The 25,248-nt window shown below is 45.9% G+C and overlaps 1 protein-coding gene across 4 annotated transcripts in view; it reads left to right on the top strand.

The window, feature by feature from the left end:
* The window catches only part of ESRP1 (epithelial splicing regulatory protein 1), a 395,873-nt gene that overhangs the window by 205,518 nt on the left and 165,107 nt on the right, over window positions 1–25,248 (top strand). For 3 of the 4 annotated variants that reach the window (XR_013610504.1, XM_078687020.1, XM_078687019.1), the window contains exon 12: window positions 19,231–19,429. Coding sequence is in view for 3 of the 4 variants with exons in the window: in XM_078687020.1 (XP_078543146.1) it covers window positions 19,231–19,429 (199 nt within the window). In the remaining variant the exon portion in view is untranslated. The remainder of the gene's footprint in view (window positions 1–19,230; window positions 19,430–25,248) is intronic. The other variant, XM_078687021.1, reaches the window with a different exon arrangement.

Here is a 25,248-nt window from a genome sequence, read left to right as displayed (position 1 = left end):
TCTGTTGTCTGCAGAGCTGTGAGCAGTCAGCAACCAATACTCGAAAATAATGCCCTGATTACTTACCAGTAATCTTCATTACTCTGTCCTACTGGTCCTCGTCACCGTCATTACGCTTTTAGCAGTGCTTGAAATTTTTCTTGCCTAAACTACAACCATTCGTAGCCAATGGATATCTTTGTATTAGTTGTAAATGATACGGTCATTTAGACAGGGGCGGCTAGTGACATTTGTAGTTGGATTTAAGGGGGGAGGTACGGTACACAGAAAGGGAGAGAGAGACGGATCACAGCATAACACCACAACACAGAATTCGTGGTTCTTGGGTAGGTGTGACCCTGAGTGATGCCCTGCCTGTGTGGGAGGCTGGTTCTTGTTAATAGTCGGTGCCGGTGGTATCATGCATCTCCTATTTGCAAATAGACTCCCGGACCTCCACTCTTGTATAAAACGCTAACTACACCTATGTGCAGAATGCATAAACTTTCCCCGGTTAAAACCCACCCCTGACCTGTGCCAACCAAGCACTCCATAAGTAAATGTGAAGGTGCCTGTGTAGATTTGAATTATATTTGTATTGTACATCTGCTTGTGATCAGTTGGAACACCCCACGGGTTAAATTAAAAAACATGAACACAATTATTTATCAAGAAAACATGGCTTAACATACACTCAAAAAGCTGACACCTTTAACAGAGTAGAAATTTGCACATACCCAAGCACACAGAGGAGCAGACAAACAAGTATCCACACAAACAGACCCACCAACAGCAATGCACACAGGCACCCAGTTGCTAAAAAGCGTCAATGGCTGGGGCATTAATGGGCTTAAATAGGCCAGTATAATTAATTCACTGGCCTGTTAGTAAGGTAGGACGTCGACTCAATGTTCCTAGGCAGTACTAGGCCTCAATGATCTCAGGCAGTACTGAGATTCAACAACCAAAGGCAGACCTGGCCATTCATTGCAGCGGCCACTAAAGACCATTATGGAAAGTGCAGGTAGACAGTCACTGAACTCACCACCACCACCACCACACACGTCAACATAGGGTAAAACACAGCCCTGGCAAAAATTCGAACTTCAGTCCTCGTTTGCACTTCCTAATGTGTGCTAGATGGATCTTACTTTTTCACATCACAGGAGCACTGAGCAGCCAGGAATCCACTCCAGAGATCATGATGCCTGGAAATATGGATCGAATCGGATCCGATCTAGATTAGTGTTCTATATTTCTATCTACACACACACCACGACGAGCAGGCCTGCCGCGAGGGACAGAGGATGGAGAAGAAGGACAGTGAGGCACAGATGATGGAGAAGGACAGTGAGGGACAGAGGAGGGAGAAGAAGGGCAGAGAGGGACAGAGGAGAAGGACAGTGAGGGACAGAGGAGAAGGACAGTGCGGGACAGAGGAGAAGGACAGTGAGGGACAGAGGAGAAGGACAGTGAGGGACAGAGGATGGAGAAGGAGGACAGTGAGGCACAGATGATGGAGAAGGACAGTGAGGGACAGAGGAGGGAGAAGAAGGACAGAGAGGGACAGAGGAGAAGGACAGTGAGGGACAGAGGAGGGAGAAGAAGGGCAGAGAGGGACAGAGGAGAAGGACAGTGAGGGACAGAGGAGAAGGACAGTGCGGGACAGAGGAGAAGGACAGTGAGGGACAGAGGAGAAGGACAGTGAGGGACAGAGGAGAAGGACAGTGAGGGACAGAGGATGGAGAAGGAGGACAGTGAGGCACAGATGATGGAGAAGGACAGTGAGGGACAGAGGAGGGAGAAGGGCAGAGAGGGACAGAGGAGAAGGACAGTGAGGGACAGAGGAGAAGGACAGTGAGGGACAGAGGAGAAGGACAGTGAGGGACAGAGGAGAAGGACAGTGAGGGACAGAGGAGAAGGACAGTGAGGGACAGAGGATGGAGAAGGAGGACAGTGAGGGACAGAGGACAGAAGAAGGACAGTGAGGGACAGAGGAGAGAGAAGGACAGTGAGGACAGAGGATGGAGAAGGACAGTGAGGGACAGAGGAGGGAGAAGAAGGGCAGAGAGGGACAGAGGAGAAGGACAGTGCGGGACAGAGGAGAAGGACAGTGCGGGACAGAGGAGAAGGACAGTGAGGGACAGAGGAGAAGGACAGTGAGGGACAGAGGATGGAGAAGGAGGACAGTGAGGGACAGAGGACAGAAGAAGGACAGTGAGGGACAGAGGAGAGAGAAGGACAGTGAGGACAGAGGATGGAGAAGGACAGTGAGGGACAGAGGATGGAGAAGGACAGTGAGGGACAGAGGATGGAGAAGGACAGTGAGGGAGAGAGGATGGAGAAGAAGGGCAGAGAGGGACAGAGGAGAAGGACAGTGAGGGACAGAGGAGAAGGACAGTGCGGGACAGAGGAGAAGGACAGTGCGGGACAGAGGAGAAGGACAGTGAGGGACAGAGGAGAAGGACAGTGAGGGACAGAGGAGAAGGACAGTGAGGGACAGAGGATGGAGAAGGAGGACAGTGAGGCACAGATGATGGAGAAGGACAGTGAGGGACAGAGGAGGGAGAAGAAGGGCAGAGAGGGACAGAGGAGAAGGACAGTGAGGGACAGAGGAGAAGGACAGTGAGGGACAGAGGAGAAGGACAGTGAGGGACAGAGGAGAAGGACAGTGAGGGACAGAGGATGGAGAAGGAGGACAGTGAGGGACAGAGGACAGAAGGACAGTGAGGGACAGAGGAGAGAGAAGGACAGTGAGGACAGAGGATGGAGAAGGACAGTGAGGGACAGAGGATGGAGAAGGACAGTGAGGGACAGAGGATGGAGAAGGACAGTGAGGGACAGAGGATGGAGAAGGAGGACAGTGAGGGACAGAGGACAGAGAAGAAGGACAGTGAGGGAAAGAGGATGGAGAAGGACAGTGAGGGACAGAGGAAAGAGAAGGACAGTGAGGGACAGAGGATGGAGGAGGACAGTGAGGGACAGAGAAGGACAGTGAGGGACAGAGGAGAGAGAAGAAGGCAGTGAGGGACAGAGGATGGAGAAGGACAGAGGAGAGAGAAGGACAGTGAGGGACAGAGGACGGAGAAGGACAGTGAGGGACAGAGGACAGAGAAGAAGTACAGTGAGGGACAGAGGAGAGAGAAGGACAGTGAGGGACAGAGGACGGAGAAGAAGGACAGTGAGGGACAGAGGACAGAGAAGGACAGTGAGGGACAGAGGTGAGAGAAGAAGGACAGTGAGGGACAGAAGACAGAGAAGAAGGACAGTGAGGGACAGAGGAGAGAGAAGGACAGTGGGGGACAGAGGACAGAGAAGAAGGACAGTGAGGGACAGAGGAGAGAGAAGAAGGACAGTGGGAGACAGAGAACAAGGACAGCGAGAGGAGAAGAGGGACAGAGGATGCAGAAGGACAGTGGCGGACAGACGAGAGAGACGGACAGTGAGGGACAGAGGACAGAGAAGAAGGACAGTGAGGGACAGAGGAGAGAGAAGGACAGTGGGGGACAGAGAACATGGACAGCGAGAGGAGAAGAGGGACAGAGGATGCAGAAGAAGGACAGTGGCGGACAGACGAGAGAGACGGACAGTGAGGGACAGAGGAGTGGAGAAGGACAGTGAGGAATGTGGAGGGGTGGAGAGTGAGGAACAGAGTGAGGTAGAAGATGGACAGTGAGGGGTAGATAGAGGTGGCCCGCTCTCCTCGAAGGGGCTGCCGAGGGCCCTCTTGGGGAGTGGAGGTCCTGAACCCCGCAGTTCACTCGCGCTCCCCACAAAAGAGGAGAGCTCCCAGAAGAAGACGTGGCACCGCCCTGGAGGAGGCTTTGAGTCAGGTACGGAGTCTTGTGATACGAGACCCGTGTGGTAAAAATGAGGGCCTTGTTTGATGAGGGCGGGCTGACCCCAGCCCCATAGGCCGGGGTGGGGGGAGTGTTCCTGCCCCTCTGGTGAAAGTCCCGGTGGTGACATGTGTGGTAAGAGCTGGCAGGAGCCCCGTGTGGTAAAGTCCCGAGTGTAGGAAGAGTAAAGCCAGTGTGTCATGGGCGCCCTGGCCGCGGCCCTCACAGGGTGACAAGGCCTCGAACATTGACCTGGCCCCAGCTCTGCCGCCCGCAGACCCAGAGCCCGCGGGGCCCCCCCCCTGAAGGTAGCGCCACGGACGTGTCACCGCCAGAGTGGCAGAGCCTTTAGAGCTCGGCGGGTGCACCTTCACCCTGTGTTTTTTTGTTTGAATATTTTTATTAGCATTTCTTAATCAATGGCAGTTGTATTCAGTACACAGTTTGATAACAAGCAGTTGAAGAATGTCAACAAGAAATTATACATCAGTTATGCCCCTGCTCTGCCCCTGCTCCCACAAACCTTCCGTAAACTGCTCATCCAAGGCCTGATTCTTTCCAGGTTGGATTATAGCAACGCTATCTACCTGGGAGCACCCGAAGCCGCCCTCAATAAGTTACAGCGTATTCAGAACGCCGCTGCCCGGCTTCTGACAAACACCCCGGCCAGAATTTCAGCCAAGCCAGCGCTGAAACTCCTGCACTGGCTCCCCATAAGAGAAAGAGTAAAATTCAAGGCCCTCTGTCTGGCACATAAACTTCTTCAGGATAAGGGCCCCCACATCCTCAAGAACTTTATCACGCCCTACAAAGCCACAAGATCCCTCCGCTCAGACCACGAACACCTCATCACGGTTCACAGAGTAAAAAAGACACGCACAGGAGGCCGGCGATTCTCGGTGAACACGGCTAAACTATGGAACGCCCTACCTTTCAAACTTAGGAATGAACCCAATGATCGCCGCTTCAGGAAACCACTGAAAACCCACCTCTTCCCCTGATCCTCCCGTTTCTCTTCCCCTCCTTGGTCCCCCTCCTCATCTGCTGCCTCGGCTTTTTTTTAGCGCTGGGATGCTCCCGGGTTACTACGCGCTCTATAAAACCCACTTAATAATAATAATAATAATAATAATAATCTCCTCACACCGTTATTGCGAGTGCTTCATCTAGCAATGAGTTACTCATAAATCTCGGGAGAGTAAGCGTGTGTCGTATAGGTGTTGCTGATAGTCTAACGAGGCCGCGTATGGCTGGTCTCCTGACTTTGATTGTATGTGGCGACATCCGCGGTCGGGGACAGCAGAGCGAAGGGTATAATAGAGAACTGAGGAATGGGTCTGGTCGTATACCTTCATCCTGTGTTTGTGCGCGTCCATATCACGAGCCCTTAGACCTAACCTGCAGCCTGTTACAAGCATGTAAGACTTGCGGCCCTGCAGAGAGCACTGCTGCCGGCGGAAGGAGGTGTTTTATTCCCCACTCTCTGCACTCTGGGATACATGCTTTTCGTTAAGGATTGATGTTCCGGGGGTAAAGGCCCCTGTGGCACATGTCAGTGTGGTAAGGTCACTGGCTCAAGATCCTGTATCACCAGTGGGTGTTCAATGCTTTGTGGTAAAAGGTGCAAATGTCGTGAGGTAAATGTGGTAAAATGTGGCAGCACTACACCCCCTGCTGAAAAGGATGCAAATATCATGTGATGCTGCCTGGCCCTGACCACGAGGTCCCGACATTGACAACTCACCAACAGCACCACACAACAAGACAGGCCAGGAACGTAAAACACACATAGCCCTGGCAAAAATTCTAACTTCACTTCAGTCAGTCCTCGTTTGCACTTTGTTTGCAGACCAGACGACGACCTCCTAATGTGCGCTAGATCTTACTTTTTGTCTTTTTCACAGGAGCACTGAGCACTGCAGCCCCAGCCAGCAGGGAATTCACACGCACAATGACGAGCAGGCCTGACAACGAGGTCCCGTGGGCTGTGTACAACTCGTGACGTGACGGTGAGGCGGGAGGTCTGCTGACTGCTGCCTGCGCACGACGAGGCGAGCCTAGATTAGGAAGGAACGTCACACCAGTAGCGCGTGCATCCTCCTGTGGCCAATCACTGAATGCCTTCACATGAAGTCACATAGTGATTGGCCATATGCAGTGCGGCTGAGGCAGTGTGCCTCCACCCAAGCGCGGCATCCAATAATGGATTGTCTGCCCTTCTGCGCGGTGGACCAGCCAATCCTGGTGCTGCATGCAGCGCCAGGATTGGCTAGGGGGGCACACTGACCACTCGCCCTTTGTATCCCCGGGGGCTGCGTCCGGCTGCTGTGAGAATCAGCACCCCCCCCGGTCCCTCTCTAAGGGGAACTTTAGTGAGCCTAATCATGCGCAGGCAAGTTACAGCCCAAAATTCCACATGCGCTGTACTGCTGCTGGCCTGCTGCAGCTGTGTGTGGACTGTCACTCAAGCTGCAGCAGACCAGCCAGCCCCACCACCCCCTGCGCACTTTGGATTCATCGGGTGTGTCCCGGATTCCCGGCGGGAAGCGCTGCGCTGCGGCGCTTATAATTTCCAATCCAATGCAAAAATTATTTTTGGTGTGCTGCTGTGCTCTTGTCAACGGTGCGTCCATGTGGCTTAGTGGGGCTATGCCCCTACGCCCCAATGGACGCACCGCGGCTGCAACTTTGTCAAGTTTGCCCAAACTTTACCGAACCCGCATAGTTTGGACAGGCTAGTTTAAATTGTGTAAAGTTTGTTCCTAGTCTTCAAATCGATCCAACCTTTGTTTACCCTTACTTTAATCAGTTGGTCTCACTGTATATCTTGAAAATCACCTACCCCTGCAAATCCAATATTGCTGTAAAGTCTGCATGTGCAGCCCTGCTAGCCAGAGGTCTCCTGAGCCCTCCACACTCTTCCATTTCCAAGACAACTGTGACATGGACTGCTTTGCCACAGACGTCCATAGCTTAGAAACTTCCTTCTACTCTTGTGAAGGCTTCATTTAGTACCATAAGGAGAATTTGACCCATCATAATGATTACACCAATCTCACAAGGAAACGTTCCCTACATATAGCTTCAAGGTAGACTCAGTCACCCCTTGCTCAGAAAACTGGTCATAGTAATATTATACATGTTGCTGTTCAGCTTTAGGCATTAGTGGTTCAGCATAATCTAAGCGAATGTACAGTGCCACATTTCCAGGGAGAGGTTCCTTTATGGCTACCGAAAGGACTATGGTGCGTGACTATTATTGGACTTGGGGATCGTAATTGAATCTTAATTGAATTTCTCACATGCTCAAACCACTTCATCAGACATTAGGAGCTGACATAACATTTTAAATAGCATAGTGCAATACATAGATAGATTTCAATACACCTGGCCTACAAAGCTCATACTTAGGTCCACGCCACCCTTTTAATTATGCCAGCAAATCTATTTTGTGGTTACCTCGATTGGCATGAACACTTAGTGATTAAAGAGTTTTTAAACCATATGTTCAGGGTCTAGAGATGGTGTTGTCTGCACATATGTGATCTATAAGTGCATCATATTGCTCGCACAGTGAGATCGGAAGAGGAATTTGGTGGTTCAAATAGGAATGCATGTTTAGAACTCTTCATAAAGCCTTTTCTAGATACTAAATGGCAGCATGCAAGAACCAAAGTTCTTCCCTGAAGGTGAATGTGGAAGGTTAGGACTACTTTAATTATAAACTGAACCCTATGCATCCTACGAGCTCCCAGGCATAAATAACCCCTCACAGAATGACAGGCGTCATATTACGCTCTATGTATTCTGTGATACCAGTGTAGCCGGGTATCTTCACCAAACATATATTGTTTTATTGACAGCAGAACCAATGTCCCTTGAGCCTGGATCCTCAGCATTCTCTTTTTGATTTGAACGATAGTTTGATTAATCTCGGTCTAACTAGATACCTTGATATGACTCTGCACCACAATACAGACACAATAAGGTAGTTTGTAAGATGGTGCACAAAAGAGTTGTGAAATGAGTGTCTGGGGATCCACCACTGACCCTGCTGAGTGGTTACTGCCAGCGTTCCTGCACTACTTGCCTTCCTGTTTGCCCGTCCGGCCACTGCGCCACGCCTCGCGGCCCCCGCTCCGCGGGTGCCGCTCGCAGGCTTGAGACTTTGTCAGCGGCAACTCCTGGGCTTCAACCCGTGCCCTAGGGCACCAACGCGCTTCGAGGGACTTCAAAGCTGACCCCAGGAACAGAGGCGGGACTGCGAGGACCAGCGTGCTCAGCGGCGCTGATCGGCCGCAGCTGGTCCTCTTCCCGCCCCCTCCTCCAGTTAAAAACAGCGCGGGGAGAGTCTTTCCTGGGATCCACCACTGACCCTGCCGAGTGGTTACTGCCAGCGTTCCTGCACTACTTGCCTTCCTGTTTGCCCGTCCGGCCACTGCGCCACGCCTCGCGGGTGCCGCTCGCAGGCTTGAGACTTTGTCAGCAGCAACTCCTGGGCTTCAACCCGTGCCCTAGGGCACCAACGCGCTTCGAGGGACTTCAAAGCTGACCCCAGGAACAGAGGCGGGACTGCGAGGACCAGCGTGCTCAGCGGCGCTGATCGGCCGCAGCTGGTCCTCTTCCCGCCCCCCTCCTCCTCCTTCACTCAGTGATAAGCAACCATAGTAACGCGCACGCGGGACGCGCGCGGGGCTAAGGCCGGGGCTAAGGCCGGGGCGAAGACCGGGCAAAGAGCGGGCCGTTTAAGGCCGTTCAAGGACGGTAAAGGACGGCCCTGGCCCTGAACCCCTGCCTTTTTGTCTTTTTGGCCTAAATCCTATAATTGCCTAAGGTAGGCGGAACTGAGTCCTGTATTTGCTTATTGTAATACCAGTGGCCGCCTCACAGTTATATTACATCCTCCCTGTGCTATAGATGTCGGCCATGCGTAACAGAACTAGGAGTCGTACCAAAAAAGCTACGGTGGTAGCACAGGTGACTGGGCCTATAGATCTTTTTATTTCACGGGTGAATGAGACTATTGACCAAAGCATTGTATTATTGGAAAAAAGAGTCTCCATGGATCTTGCGAATGCTAAGCGCTCATCCCTGGGTTCCCTTGCAAATGCTAAGTCACCCGCTTTGCAGTTACCGAACAATTGTTCTTTACCTTTATCTATGCCTACTATTAGTGCTACGACTGTACCGAATGCTGTTGATTTATCGGTTGCCCTATCGGACTCAGACCCGTCTTTTGTCGATCTGGAGGCCACACCAGATCTAGAAGCCTGTCAGTCACCTGGCAAAGCGGTGCTGAGTCCGAGCGGGCTTAATGATGTGGTAATAGCTCCTGTACCTATAGATTCAGGAGGAAGGGTCACCTATCTTCCAAAAGTCACTTTCAAGAGTAAACATAAACCAAAAGTTGGAGTTAGGAACCATAATCTGATTTCACCCACCCCGCAATTGGCATCAGGTATTCCTTGCTGGGTGCAAAACATGGTAACCGATTTAAAATTGGACCTTGAAGCCACAATAGCAGCACAAATTAAGCCTTTAATTTCCAAACTTGATAGGCTTACGTCTCTAATTCATTTGAAATGGCCACATAAAACGAATGGGCAAGGGCCCGATCAGCCACAAGGGATCACAAAAGCGGTCCCCAAATGCTCATCCTGTGTCCAGCCCCCTAAAGAGGTATTGAATAATGCTCAAGTAACTATAGCCCCCGGTAACCCTGTTTTACCTCATTTGTCGCAAACAGGGAATAATTCTGTTCAATCTACAGTTTTACCCACTCCAAAGGCGGGGGGCCCTATTCTGCCCCACCAACATTCTGTTGTTTGTAATAAAACTACTACTCCTCAAGTAACAGACGTTGTAGAAAAATCGAACACCCCTTCAGTATGTCCTCCCACAAATAAGACCGATGGTCCTAAGTTAAAACAGGCACGTTTTAAGTCTATTAATCTGCCACCAGAAGTTTCCCCTTTTGTGGTTGTGTTGACAGCAGTTCCCCCGCTGAAGGAGGGAGCAAAAGAAAGTTTTGTTGAGCTAAGAAATAAATGTGCTCAATGGCTCCATCTACATAAACCTCTACCCAGCAATATGAATGGGGAAATTCTTACTGTGCGTAGAGGGGACTGGGTGGGTAGAAGCAAGAAAACGATTGTAGGGGATGTAATCACAGTTAACTTTAGGGATATAGGGGCAGCTAGTTATATTTGTAATGCACCTACTAGTGGTCCTGTGACCCAAATCAATCCACTCCCTCTGTCTTATTTTCTTCCGATGTCAACAAGACTGAATCCTCCTTGTTCTATTTTTCAAAGCAATGGAGGACCTGTGTATCCCCCGCAACATGCTACTAAACCCTGGCAGCAGCCATTACAGCCCTCTTCTTTTTTCCCACATTATGCTAATTTTCAGCAGCAGCCACCGCATGCTTTACCTTTTCTCCCGCACCAAGTTAATCCCCAATGGCAACAACCTCCTCATTTTTTACCACCTTTATTTCAGCCTGCCCATCAGTGGCAGCAACCTTTTCAGCCTTTACAACCAGTTAAATCCCAGCGGCAACAAATTTGGCAGGATCTGCCCCTCTCTCAAGAGCCCCAGTATTCACAATTTGCCCATCCGAATAGGTATGCCGCGTTAGACGCGGTAGATTGACTCAGTTTTACTGATGTTTGGGACTCAAACATTACTATGCCCAATTTAGATATGGAGACTGTTCCTCCAGTTACCCCTTTATCTGTGCCCCCTGAAGTGCCAATGGTGTCATCGCTAATATCCCTTTTGTATACAGGGAACAGGGATAGCCTTGATGCATGCACTCCTACTGTTACTCCCAGATTAAGCCCGGATATCAATTCCCGGGAAGGTGGTCCTACCCCATTAGGTGTAATCCAGCCAGAGTCGACCATTACTGGCGATTCTGGTAAACCAGTAGGACTCTCCCTTGTTTCCTGGAACATTGCTGGCCTTGCCAGCAAATTAGGTACACCCTTTTGGACTAGATTTATGGGGGAGGGACTGGACCTGATTTTGTTGCAGGAAACATGGTGTCCGGACCCCATTTATATCGAAGGGTACGCATCTTACTGCCTTAAAGCCACCAAATCTAGCTCGGGTAGGGCTAAGGGGGGCCTTTTGATGCTTTTATCCACTAAGCTGTGTGATTGTACAGTTAAAAGCAGTACAACAGTTGGGACCCATAGTCAAGTCTTAAGGGTGGAGTGCAGGAAAGGCATTGATTTAGTTGTAGTAAATTTCTACAACAATATTTTTGATGCTAGTAGAGGAGATATTTTACCGCCCCTGGAAAGGGAAATTACCAAGGCCTTGGGTAAATCCAAAAGAAAGGCCGAGGTTGTTTGGGCAGGGGATTTTAACTTGCAGCCTTGCCATTTGTCTAATGGGAATATTTGCGGTTTTGGAGCAGCTATGAGTAGCCAATGGGGGGGTTTGGGAGTGAGGGAGGATTCTCCTCATTTCCAACATTGCAGTTATGGTTCTATATTAAATAACATGCTAGCCACACTAGATATGACCCTGTTAAACTGCAACATAAACAACCAGGCAATAATGTGCCCTACTTTTACAGGCAGAGATGCAGGATCATTTATAGATCATATTCTTTTGTCTAGCAGTGGAGACTTTACTGATCTGTATATAAATGAAGAAAGTCTCAGCGACCATAACAGCATTCGTGTTACCCTCTTAGGGCATGGTACTTCGACAGTTTCAGGCGAAAAATGCACAACTGACCTAGTACCTATAAGACCGAAGGGTCTTAGGATTAAATGGACTGGATTTAATTCTAAGGTTAAACAGAAGGAGGTACTGACTAGTTGCAAGTATCAAATTGGTTTTTGTCTACATGATGACTGCGACCCTGGCTGTTTGGTAGCTCATTTTGTTTCCATGAACAGTATTATTGATGGTATTTTTACAAAGGCCCCGTCATCCAATAGTGGTCCGAAGCAGGGGTGGTTTGATAAGACCTGTATAGTCGCCCTCCGAGAACTGAAAAAAGCTTTAGGTACCAAACCACGTGATAAGACGGAGGTACAATATTTTAGGGCTAGATATAAAAGTGCAATTAATAATAGGAAAAAGGTATTACAGACTGAGGCGTGGGACAAGCTGAAGGAAGCAGCTGAGACTAAAAACTGCAAACTTTATTGGGAAACAATTAACAGCCCTTTTCTCAATAAAGAAGTTGTTCCAGAACTCACATCTCATGTGGCGTGCAATGATTGGGTTAGTCACTTTTCAAAAATTTTTAATCCAGAAGGGTTATCCCTTGAGTCATTGCCACCTGAATCTACCCCCTGGCTTCCCCTCCCGTTGGGAATAACGCTAGAAGAAAGCCATGAAGCAATTTCTAATAGCAAAGGAGGCAAGGCCCCTGGCCCTGATGGGGTCCCGCTGGATCTATATAAAGATGAACCAGCTTTGTGGGCCCCCATCCTGGTAAGGATATTTAATTGTGCGGCAGAAACTGATTTCCCGCCTACTTGGGGTCAATCGGTTATTATCCCTTTACACAAGAAAGGTAATAAATCAGAGGCTTCTAACTATCGGCCAATTTCATTATTGGATTCCTCTGTAAAAGTAATGAGTAGGATTATGCTCAAGAGGCTGGAAGACTGGGCAACTGATTTTAATATTTTAACTAGAGTCCAGTATGGCTTTCGGAAAGGCATGGGCACATTGGATCAATGTGTCAATCTGGATCTTTTAATCAACAAATTTACTGTGGCTAAAAATGGCAACCTCTTTTTATGTTTCGCTGATTTGAGCAGCGCTTTTGATTTGGTTAACCACGCTATTCTTTGGGAGGTTCTGCTCGATGCAGGGGCTCCGAAGGAAATTGTTCATTTCTTAGCCAGACTTTATGAAAAACTCTCCTGTAAAGTCCGCTATGGCACCCTTGGCGAATGCACCCCGTTTTTTAAAGTGTCCCGGGGCATACGCCAGGGATGTGTTTTGGCCCCGCTTTTATTTTCCCTTTTTATTAATGATGTCGACCGTTCCTTGGTTGACATTCCAGCAGACGCCCCCCTGATTGGTGGTAAACCAGTTCCGCTGTTACTTTATGCGGATGACGCTGTTCTTTTATCCCGAACACAGATTGGCCTTCAGCGCCTAATCGATAATTTTATGCAGTTTATTCAAGCTAGGCAGCTTCGTGTGAATAAAACCAAGACATATGTTATGTCATGCGGACGGGCAGCTAAGCAGTCCAAACATACTTTCTTCCTCGATAAGGAAAAGTTGACTCATGTCAAGTCCTTTTGTTATCTAGGAATCACTTTCAACAATAGCGGGTCTTGGACCTCGGAATTTGATTCTATTTGTTTAAAAATGCTGCGGTCCACTAGCAGTATTTTTCGCTTTGCCTCCAAACTTGGCTCACGAAGCATTTTAGATATGATGAACATATACAATGTTTGCTGTGTCTCTTCTGCATTGTATGGGGCAGGTGTATGGGGCCACAGCGAGGGTATTTCCCTGCAGAAGGAGCAGAATAAGTTCCTAAGGAGGTTGTTGTGTGTTCCCCCTTCTGCCTCCATACAACTGATCCATGAAGAGGTTGGGGTCGAGTTTATATCTGACTTAGCAGCAGTCCGGCCACTCTTATTGTGGCGTTCTATTTGGGCTAAGCCAGAGACTCGATTTACTCAGGATATTATTCTTGATTGTATAGGCTTGGACCACTCTTTACGTATTCAGTGGCTGAGATACATCCACCATTGGTATCTTCTCCTTTTTAATATCGATGTGTTCCGTGAGCCGGAAGAAGTTGTCTCCATCTCAAAAAAGGAAATTAAGACAACATTTCTAAACTTCCGAAAGGCAGAGCGAGATAAAGTTTATAGCAATCTAATTACTGTAAAATTTTACAAAAATCTGAACTTGATTTCGGGGTTCCAACCCTATCTTACGTATGTGACCCGTCCCTCCCATCAGTATGTCTTAACGCGTGTCAGATTGGGTATTGTTCACCATCTGGTTGCATTCCCAAACACAAGAGCCAGTCCAGAGATACCCTGTCCGTGCGACAGTATTTCCCGCCAGAGTAGTTGCCATTTTTTACTCTTCTGCAAATTTTTTCATTCTTTTAGACTAAAATACCTTAAACCGATTTTTATTAAGTATAATACTCGTACTACAGAAACTGCACTGACACTTATCTTCATTAGAGAATGAGGAAATTTGCTTTTTTCTGGCTACTTTTATTCTGAAGTGTACAGCTGCCAGGAAAAGTATCGTACTATAACATTTTTATATACTTACCTGTCTGTACCTATGTTATACAGCTGCCAGGAATTGTATTATGCTGCTATTATCCTTCACATTCCTGTCTGTATATATATATGCATTTAAGTCTTCTATCATCAATTTTGTCATTAAGGTATTATTTTATTTATTTTATTGGTTGATGTCCACAGTATAAAATGATTATTTAAATTGTTATGTACAGTTGCCAGGAAAGGCCTATTGAGTAAAATCTTACTGTTTTCCTGTCTGTTCACATATGTATGTCCTGCATTTCTGTAACAGTATGTTGATTTAAAATGGCAAGAGTATTTTTCAATTGTTGCATCCCAGCCTTTGCACATCTCCCTACTCCCTTTCTTATAAGTGTTAGTATGGTGATTTTAAATATTTTAATCATGTATCTTTCTGCTTGTATGATTTGATGTACAAATCGAATAAAAGCTTTTTGAAATTGAAATTGAAATTGAGTGTCTGGGTAATTAGGACTCCCTTGATCATCAGGAGAAAACATGTTAAAGTCGATAACGCTGCTCAATGGGTTGGACGCTGGTTTGAGATTTTGAGTGCTTCAGGCTTCATGACACTGGGAGTGAATTGTATAAATGTTAATTGTTGTTGGTTTTCTAGTAGTTTGCTTGTTGTTAGTATTAGTAATAATGAAAGCTTCAAAATAAGTTAATTTATAGACGTATTATTTTGAGGTCAAGACACTCTGAGAACGACACTACTTGTTGAAGCTTGTTTTCAAATGGGGCGCCAGTACTTTGGGGTGACTGCGAAATGCGGACTAGTTAGTCTCTTCCCACAGCTGCCCAGGCTCGGCTTTCTATGATCATGGGCTCTGTTCTCCCTCCGAGCCCCTTGGCAAAACCTTCTATCAAAAAACTAAATATGTATAGACCTTTGCAGGTAACTTCAGACCCTTACAATTGTTCCTCTCTGGCATTCCATCAGTCTGATTACAATGTAATTCGACCATGTGATGTCACACACCGTCCCGTATCTACAGTGTGCATTTTACAACCATTCTTCCAACTTCCCATAACAATGCTGTCCTCCCCATAAATTCCACCACATCCTCACATTCTCCAATGCTGCTCTGTCTCTTTAAGGGGCTGTAAATATTTTACTAATCAACCCAAAAATTCCAGGGTTTTTATTAACTTGCACAAAGCTGTATTTAACAAAAAATATATTTCTAGACATTTGGAAGTTTCTTCATTAAAACGCACCTATTGACATCTTCAAAGTCGAAGACTGTTATCATTTTCGTTTGCTGCAGAATAAAGTTGCACCTCGTCAAATTTGTATTAACGATACTAGTCGGTTGTGGGTTCTGTGGCTGCATAGCAGGGCATAGAAGTACTTGGCGGCTTGTTATGCTTTGTGCTATATTGTTGAAGCGCATAGCACGATAGAAAGTTTTAATGTTAAGACATTCGTCGATGACATTTTACAAAAGTTTTTTAATTCTATGCTTTTATCTAATCCAAAATATACTGAGGGATTCTCGGCACACTTTTAAAATGAGTAATGTTGGGTTATGTTCAGCATTAGAATAGAATATATATGATAAAGGAATAAGTACATACAGTTTCAAAAGACTTGCACCTGCAGATTCGAATAAATAAGAATAAGGAAAGCAGTGCCAGGGAAAGAAGTCGATATGTAGGGCTGTAAAGTAAGCATTGCAGCTTAACACAGTGTCACTCGACTAGAACGCATTTCAGACCATTTTTGAATATGTCAAACAAAAGGGTTGTACCCATCTGAGTAGGAATACAAGAATTGCTTAACATAGTGGCACTCTCAGAGAAAGACTGTGAAAGACCCCCGTTGTTTCTTGAACATGGATCTTTGAAGGAGCAGGGTGGCAGAACGTCCAAGCGTGTATGCCACCAGAAATAGCTAATCTTTTAGCAGTGCACGTTGGGGTCCCATAGTGTAAGGTGGAATGCTCTGTATCAGCCTATTACTATAGCCACCTGGCTTCAAATAGAGGAATGATGGCCACTGAAGCCATCAAAGAAGGGAGGTGCAATCTTGCTAGTCATTACAATCTGTTGCAAAAGAGCTATCAAGACAAGACACATCAGGCCACATTTGTAAAGTAAAGCTGTGTTGTGAGTGGGTAATTTCCATTTACAGCTAAATGTTGTATAGGTAACTGTTCTTTTAGAGTTGTCACTGTTTCCAGAGCATCTTCGATTGCAGATTACCGATGCTTGAAGGTCAGCTTAAAATACCCCAGTGAGGGGCTTTGCTGTACTGGGAACATCTGTGAAAGAAGCTTGAGCAATGCTGATAAACCACTTCTAGTATAAGATCGGGTATGCTGTGCTTTACACCTATGCACTTTAATTACCCCAGTTGAGAGGTTTCTATTAGAATGTATAAGTGACAGCAGTCTTGATGTTTAACTGTGGGTTCCTATTATTTATGACATATCTGGAATTGTCATGCTCTTGTTGGCGCATTGCTTTTGAAATAGTTGTCAAACTATTTTTCATCTGTACATCCCTGTAAAATCAGTATTTATTTCTGTGGGTGACCCACTTCTTTGTGTGAACGTGTACGCAGTTTAAGAAATGCGTTTGCCAGTAATTTCAGATTTTCATCTCTTTTGATACTACTTTCCATTTCCAACTGAAAACTGTGTTTAACATCTCATGATGATAATAATATTCAACCACAAACAAGTACATTGATATGTGGATGCAGTAACAGTAACAACTGATCAAATACCCCATGGAACATGGGCAGTCCAGAAACAAGGGAAAAAGTTCAAGCCACCTTCTGCCAAGCCATCTTTAAGCCACTGCTCAGGAAAGTCACCCTTAATCCAAGCAACACAAACACCCACAGGCCAATCCCTGTCCTCCTCACTACATCCAAAATATTGGAATTCCAGTTGCATCTTGACAACAACCACCTTCTCGATCACTAGAGCCTGGCTTCTGCCCAGCACCTTTTGTCCTAGATCCAGCCATTCCTTAAGTGGTGTCCCACAGAGGTTACCCTTTTTGCCAATTCTTTACAGAACTTATTCGTCCTGAGTATCACATAGCAACAGATTTCTTTCCAGTTGTACACCAAAGATACACCCAGTACCATTGCCAAGCGCCTAGGAGTAAACCCTAATTTCTTAATGACTTATGATGCGCAGATAGGACTCCTGGTCAGCACGTCACCTTTACCAATACCTCAAATCTTCCAGCTCCAAATGAAAATAATACAATGGGATTGGTATCTGATACGAAGCACTGAGATTCTGTCTCATAAACGCTAAAATCTTTGCAGTAACCAAGCCCCCCTTATAAATCAGGAGTCACCCACTAAACCTCGTCATTACCATAAAAACAGCCATTTGAAGGGCCCACATTAAGTCTTGCAAGATTTAATGTGAAGCTCATCAGGTTTAAAAAAAATGTTTTAAAAACCTGATTGCTCTAAATGTGCCGTTGCTCAAAATGAGTTAGAAATGTTGCAGTCCCAGACTCCACCTGTGGAGCACTTGCACAAGGACCATTCACACTCAATTCAACTACCCAGCGTTTAGAAAAAAATACCTCTGTTCTTACTCCTGCACTCTCACTTATTCATACCACAAAGTGTCTCGGAGCAGTAAAATTTGCACCATGGTACTTTAAGGGTGCAAGCATGCATTGATGTGTGACGTTTCAGACCCGAAAGGACTGTTTGATCTTAGTTTTCTTTAGAAACAGAGTTTCGTATTACAGTAATAATCCTATTACGTCATACAATTCTCCCATGGTTAATTCAACTTTTGCTGCCGTTGGGGGAAGGCTGACATCCATGGGCCTAGTGTTTATAAAACTGAAAGGATGCCTTTCCTTCCGAGTCTGAAGAGTTCGGGGATTTTTACAGGCCTCTGGCAGCCGCCATTAAAGAGCCCAGCAGTAACATTGCAAACCTTGTCAGGCCAGGATGATAGTGACTGGGTGTGCTCTTGCACAGGATTCATTTCAGTGTGAAAGTGTGCATGTTGTGTACGTTTAATGAGAGAGAAGACCTCATTGGCAAACGCCCTGCCGGGATTCCTTTAACACATTGGTTCTACTGCTCTGGTATGAGGGGGTTAGGCCAGAGACGAGGCTTGCATTTGGGAGAGCCCTGACAGCAGTAACCCCCCCCCCCCCACACACTGCACTGTAGGGTTGACTGGACCCTCATGAGACCAAGACTTGGACAGGAAGTCTAAGTCACCTGCAGGCAGTTTCCTGTGGACCGTCCAAATCCCAGTCTGTCTTCTGTTTGAGCAAATTGTAGAAGGCAGATGGGTGGGTTTAGCACCGCAGACCACCACTCTTCAGGCTGTCATCTCACATAGGTGACCGTTGAGATGGGACATGTGTCTGAGTCTGGGACTCTAGACCGTGTCTCCACTCTGGTGCACCATACTCCAGCTGAAACGTTCTCACGCCACCTCATTGCGGACAGTCTCTTGTCCTGCATAGGTGAAAGACAGATTGGGATTGGGTTAGTCAGGAAGATGGGAGATGTGCCTTCCAGTAGTGAGAGTAAAAAAATCATTCCCATAGATTGCATTTAAGTGTGAAACGCTACGACCAGGAAAGACATTGGAGAGTACGGCTGATGATGTGTGTGTTTTTAATGTGTCGTTGTACATTGACCCAGATAATATCAGACAGCTGTGAAGTTGTAAATCAGTTCTGATAGCTTATGCGTTTGATGCAGTTATTTGGAAATGCAATTTAGAGTATGACACCCCATTCTTCTGAGTTAGTTATTCTTGGACCTGACAATAATTCACATAATTATGAGAACACAGAAAGTGAAATGAAGGAACTAATTCTATATAATGATATAAAAAGAGGATTTATTTCCAAGTACACCCTTTAAATACTGAATTAGGGATGTCTATTCACTCCTGTAGAGGTAAGTGCCAGGTCCAGACAGGTCACCCTCACAGGTGGATGAAGAAATATAAAAGAAAACTAAAAGGTTCATCTTTTTAAATGTAGTAAATTGGAGTAAAGCAACAATTACTGGAAACTTTTGTCTGAGAAATGCTTGTAAATTTCAGATTAAAATCTTTAACTTCAAAGAAATGTGCTTTAGTATTGCTCCAACATCTCCTTGTTCCCTTTGCCTGCAGGGGCGTCCTTCAGGGGATGCTTTTATTGAGATGAAGTCTCCGGAACGGGCATTTCTGGCTGCGCAGAAGTCTCACAAGAGAACGATGAAGGATCGATACGTTGAGGTCTTTCAGTGTTCTGCGGAGGAGATGAACTTTGTGTTAATGGGGGGGACGTTAAATCGCAATGGCTTGTCCCCGCCGCCATGTAAGTTACCATGTAAGTGCTGCTTGGGGCTTGGTGCTTTCCTCCGCTTTGTGCTGGTAGGTGCTGGAGCTTCTCTCTATGCGGGTTGTGCTCCTGGTTCTCTGTTACATTGCGATGATGGTTTCTTACGGCTTTGCCAACCTTTGATCATTAGTGATCTTCTACTAAAAAAATATTGATTTTCATTACACACTTTGGGTACGATCAAGCGGATTTAATATAAAGTAATACCTTCCTCTGCTACATTTTCTTTTTCCAAGTAACTGGAATTATCTTCTAAAGCCTACTGTGCCCAGTGGTTTGAATGCTGGATAGACCGAGGCAGCCCAGCATGCATGCCAAGGGTGCAGCACCCGTTCTTCTAATCGGGGCATGGATGATGTAGTAGAGAGAAATAATGGCGCTTTGTTCGGCGCCACTTCCAGAGTTTCTCTTAAGAATGGCTGGCAAAAACTGGGCCGAGAACCCCACCATACCCAAAAGCAGAGGGTCTGACTTGCTCGCTTAGTCAGTCTTATATGGGTCTCGTACTAAAATGTTTTCCCTGGCTGCCGTTATCTCCCAGGCCAGCCCTGATTAACGCTATTGAGGTCAGGTAGGCAGTGGGGGATGGAACCTCATTAACAAGCATTTGCAATGCAATAGGTGTCGCCTTTATGCAAGTTTGAGCAATTGGCATTGTCAATGACCATGCCTTTTATTTATCTTTTGGTTTTTAAAACACAAATAAAAGGCATTGTACTTTATAATGCCAATAGCTTAAACTTGTGTAAATGCGAGACCTATTGCATTACAAATGCTTGCTAATTGCTCTTTTACATTGTCGGGGCAAAAACTTTGATACTGTGATTTGGACTGATAATTACGAAGGCAGATGGATCCAGCATCACAAGAGTAGATTGGAAACGAATGCTGAAATGCAGCTGAAATAAGAAATGCGGGCTGCATCCTGGCTGGCAGAAAACTTTGAGCGCTCTTAAAGGGAACGTACCGTGCTAACCAGAAAAACAAGGGCTTCTGGGAGGGCTGCTCTTTGGATAGGTAGTGCTGCCCTTCGGTAGCTTGACAGTTGTGGGTACTTACATTTCCCAAGAATACAGTTGTCGGCAAAGCATTTATTGGATGACACAATCCTTTCAACCATTCTAAGCATCAAAATCTGCTCAAAATTGTTCAAACAGAAGCCCCTTTATTTACACAGCCAATGTATTACTTTGTTTTCGAGTTGAGAGGTTGGTTCAGGACCAGATGTGCCGGGGACATCTGCTGAGATGATAATATATGGACAAGTGTCCGTAAGCAGACTCACTGTGGGCAACTGTAAATTCACACTGTGCTTGAGCCGAGGTCTTTCTGGGTGAAATCCGGAGTCGAGTGGAGCCTTGCATCAAGAATCTCTTTCAGTGGAACATTAAGATCCGTCTGGCACACAGAATTGCTGTTGTGGTTGGTGTTCGGGGCAGGGCGCTCCGGTAATGTAGACATGGATGTAGTTTTATCACCCCAGGTGGATATACAAGCTGACGCTTGGTCACGTAAAGAAACTGTGGATGAAGTCTAAGATGGAGTGTGTAAGAGGCTATCGCTCCGCAACATGCTGTGCTGGACTAAGATCTTAAAGCATTTCAATAAAGAGTTGAGCAGAGCCTTATGTAATGAACAAATCTTGGCACATAATAGGTTAATGTTAAGAAGAGGGCCAAGGGTGCAACTAGAGGGTTAGACCGTTATTTAGCAAGTGGTAGGCGGTCAGCTAGATCTGTGACCTGGTAAGATCTGCCTTGCCTCTCATAGAGCTTTTACCCACAGGTTCTGTAAGTGTTGGGGTGCTGTTGACAGCCATGCCAGTACTTACAGCAACAGGTTCACGATTGGAGCTCAGGACAGGATACAATCAAGAGCGCATTTTCGCTTGCTCCAAGGCTCGTTTCACGCTCACCATGCCACTAATTGTCGCGGGCAATTCCATGGTTGAGAAAGGAGCCCACATAGGTTAGTAGCAGCTGCAAACAAGAGATTGTACAAAGCCTCGCAGAACAAAAATAAAAGGTTTTGTTGACAGGACAGCAACGGGTGGCCTACAGTTATTACCCTAGAACGCAGTTTATCTTGTGAAGAAAGTTACAAAACAAAATAAGCTAAAGGGTTCATTTACAGCGGCAACTAGGAGGGCCATCCTGTGGTTGTTGAAAGCAGATGTGCGTGAGAGTAATGCGATTCATAAAGCGCTACACCAACGCCGAACTCGTTCTGGCCATTTCTGTTTTCCGATATCCTGTTTCCCATCCAACAGATGGATTGGAAGCGCTGAGCTCTGAGCAATAGGCCCATCTGCTGTTGAAATGAGCATGTTGCAAAAAAAAAAAAAAAAACACTAATATTGATGCAGAGTGGCGCTGGTTACACATGTAGAGCCAGACGCACGCAGACAAACTGACTGCATGGAACGGGCGTCGTGAGAGGGACAGAAGTACTGGTAGCAGGCGTACGATACCCGTTGCTTAAGAGTGATAATTTACGGTGCTCATTATTTACTGTTAATGTGTGCTCCTATGAAAACAATGAGAAGACTATCTTTATTTTCTATAGAGAAAAAAAAATCACCATAGTATCCTGCACCCCAAGTACGTTAATGAATGGAATGGGGACAAAAGATGAAAAAGTTATCATAAACGCACGTTAACCAGATCATAAAGCATTCCTTGTGGGTGGCCTAGTGTTTTCTTAAATATGCAAATTCAAAATTCAACACGTAGGTTTTTGGCTTGGCCAAGACCCATTATATTTTCACCAACCACCATTCGAAAATTATAGAGTGCAATTCAGAAAGGGACCTTGTTCGGTGAGAGCAGAGTCCAGTGCTTCAGGTGGTACCAGACGGGAAGCATTAGTTCTGAGTAGAGAGCGGTGGAGCAAGGCGTCGGGTGAGGGCAGGAAGCAGGCAGATGTGCAAACTTAATCTGGGAATGCAAACAGCAGAGAAAACACAGAGATAGTCCCTAAATAAAAAGATAACCGCCCAGCAGCGTAACTAAACTGCAGTTGGTCAGTGCTGCTTCCAGCAAAAACAGTAGTGACATATCGCATCGCCAGCCAACAATAAGCTAGATAAGAAGAGCAATGCCAGAGTTAACCAATGATAAGCTAGATAAGAAGAGCAACGCCAGAGTTAACCAATGGCAAGCGGCAGGAGAAATTACCCTCTATATTCTGTTTACTACAGGTCCTGCGACCGCGCATGCGCTGTCTAGGCTCGACCTAAAACCTGTTGCCCCGCGAGGACTGCGCTCCTCATGTACTACTGCAGTATGATGACAGGTTTCACTGAATGTCTGTGTAATGGAGCAACTTTGCAAAAATAGCTCTTTTAAAACAGTTTTGCTTTTCTGTAAATAAACATTTTAATTCCCAATGATAGCGTTGGCGTAAAACCTCCTTCTGGCCAACAGTATTTCAAGTGCATCTTCAGGATGAACGGGCATTTTTAGTAACGGCTAACATTTTTATAACATTGTGAGATGACTTGAGTTCTGCATGGTGATTCGGTTTTTGAAGGAGCCATAATATCCAGAGGTCCCACAAGCACATCAAATGCCTGACCCACACTGTTAATTACTAACTGAACACATCTTAGGTGAAATCCCCACCACTTGCTCTCTCAACCCCAAATGTGCATGGCTGCCCGAAACAGGACACCAAAGCACACCACATGTGCTGTTCACATACTGTTCACAAATTCAAACGTGATGGATGCTCTTTTGTGTCTTTGCAGACCTCGTTACGTTTCTAGTAAATGTAAACTTGTGTGGGTCAGAATATCACACAAGTGTTTAATATCCTTCATTTCTTTCTGCCTCCATCTTGTTATTCTCTGCCACAAGCAACTATGATGCAGAAAAAGGATTCAAACTTTCAGCTCCTTACAGGCTGTTACCAGGACTTTCATACTGTGTTTCTCTGCAAACATAGGAAGATTGGTGTGAAGCTTTCCGGGGGGTGGGCCAATGCTTTGGGGACTCATTGCAAATATTGATAAAGGTGCAGCCATTGCTTTTTAAATACCTTTGTTTGATACATTACTAATGCTTGACAGCGCTGCCAAAGACAGTACCAACACAACTACTAGCCAACACACTCTTAACCCTTTGGCTGCGGCGGGGGGAGGTGGGCCGCGCGGCGACGCCATGCTCGTGGCGGAACCACTCCGTCACGAGCCACGGGCGCGCTGTGCTTGTGACAGAGTGGTTCCATCACGGCCCCGCCCGCTCAATAGAACGCGCCGCACAGGCGCAGAATTAATGCTGCGCAGGCGCGGCGGCCGGGCCGTGACGGAACCATTCCGTCACCAGCACAGCTCGTCCGTGGCTGGTGACTGAGTGGTTTCGTCACCAGCACGCAAGGAGTTAAAATTTGGATATTTCAGACTAAACCAGGCCCCTCAAAGCTATACAAATGGTGTGAGTGATAGGTATTCTTCATTTTTAATGTATATTGAATTATTAAACCATGCTGTTATGCTCATCTCAAAATTAGACAGTGCCACCATTTGGTGGACTGTCATTACTGCCGGTGTTGAGAATTAAGTACAGGTGCCGAGCACCGGCAATCATCGGCTCAAATTAAGTACTGCTTTCTTCCCTCTGATATCGCATCACTTGCCCGACTCCTAACCTTCATCATCAAATAGGAGACTGATTGTCAAGACATGGGGAAGGCCGTGTACTATAAATAGGAAACTGGTCACTTGGAGCCCTGTTTTTTGTTCCTTTACTGGCATTGACCCCTAAATAAAGTCCGCAAGTGTTGTCTGTTTTTGTTGAATTCTGTAACTCATTGATCACAGGCGACATGAGCCAGCCTTTAAGTTTAGTTCATTAAATGTACTGGTTCTAGAAATGTTCATTCTGCCACTTTTTAGTATTTTCATGTTCGCCATCTCTACCAGGGACAGTATCCGGTAAATAAGAGTATATTACATTAAACCCGAGATTTAAGATCCCACTGGCCAGAGCCGGTTGTAACCTGCAAGTCACACATTTGAATTTTGATATTGATAAATAGATATATATATATTATCCTTATCTCCTAAAGCATTGTTGAAAGATTGTTCATTTTGTATTCTACTGGATAAGATGTGGAGAGTCTGTTGCTAATCTGTTAACCGTTTTGTCAGTGCTTAGAGATTCATTTTCAAAATGACAAGACTTTCAAGGTCTTATTGCAAGTTGTATGGGTGAATTTCAGGCTTTTGGAGAGCTGAGACACAATTGCTTGCATTTAAAATCCACCCTGTCTAAAAAAAAAAAAATTTAAAAAATGTATACAGTGTATCTAATGCTGTACTATGGTATTAAGTTAACTTTAATATGCAAAAGGCGATGTCATCTAAATGAAGATGGGTAAAGAATTAAACGTGAAACAGCCATTTCCCTGAGAAAGAAACTACCTCGAAAGAAAGAAGTTTAATGGTAATTATCTTACTCCTGTTTGACTGCTACCATAGTGCAGAATGGTGTATTGTTTCACCTGAAGCCAATTGAACATTCCTCTAGGCGAGCTGCACATAATTATTAATAGAGCAAAAAAGATCTGCATGACCACAGAACACCAGGATATGGAACATCTGCTACATATACATACCCAGAGCCCTTTCCTTTACACCAGGGCCCAACATGCAATTAGTCTGTCTGCTTCTTTCTTCTATACTTTTCTTGGATCAGTTATGTTTACCGTGTTCCTGTACAGTTTTAAGAGAATATGGCCAGTATTTTTCATTTAAAAATTGCTGAAATATTTGAGATTTTCAATATGTTTAGCTGTTTTTTTTCCAA

Source organism: Lissotriton helveticus, chromosome 4_1, assembly GCF_964261635.1.
Source record: "Lissotriton helveticus chromosome 4_1, aLisHel1.1, whole genome shotgun sequence".
Classification (NCBI taxonomy): domain Eukaryota; kingdom Metazoa; phylum Chordata; class Amphibia; order Caudata; family Salamandridae; genus Lissotriton; species Lissotriton helveticus.
The sequence above is the reverse complement of the archived record's forward strand: the minus strand, read 5'-3'. Positions and strand labels throughout refer to the sequence as shown.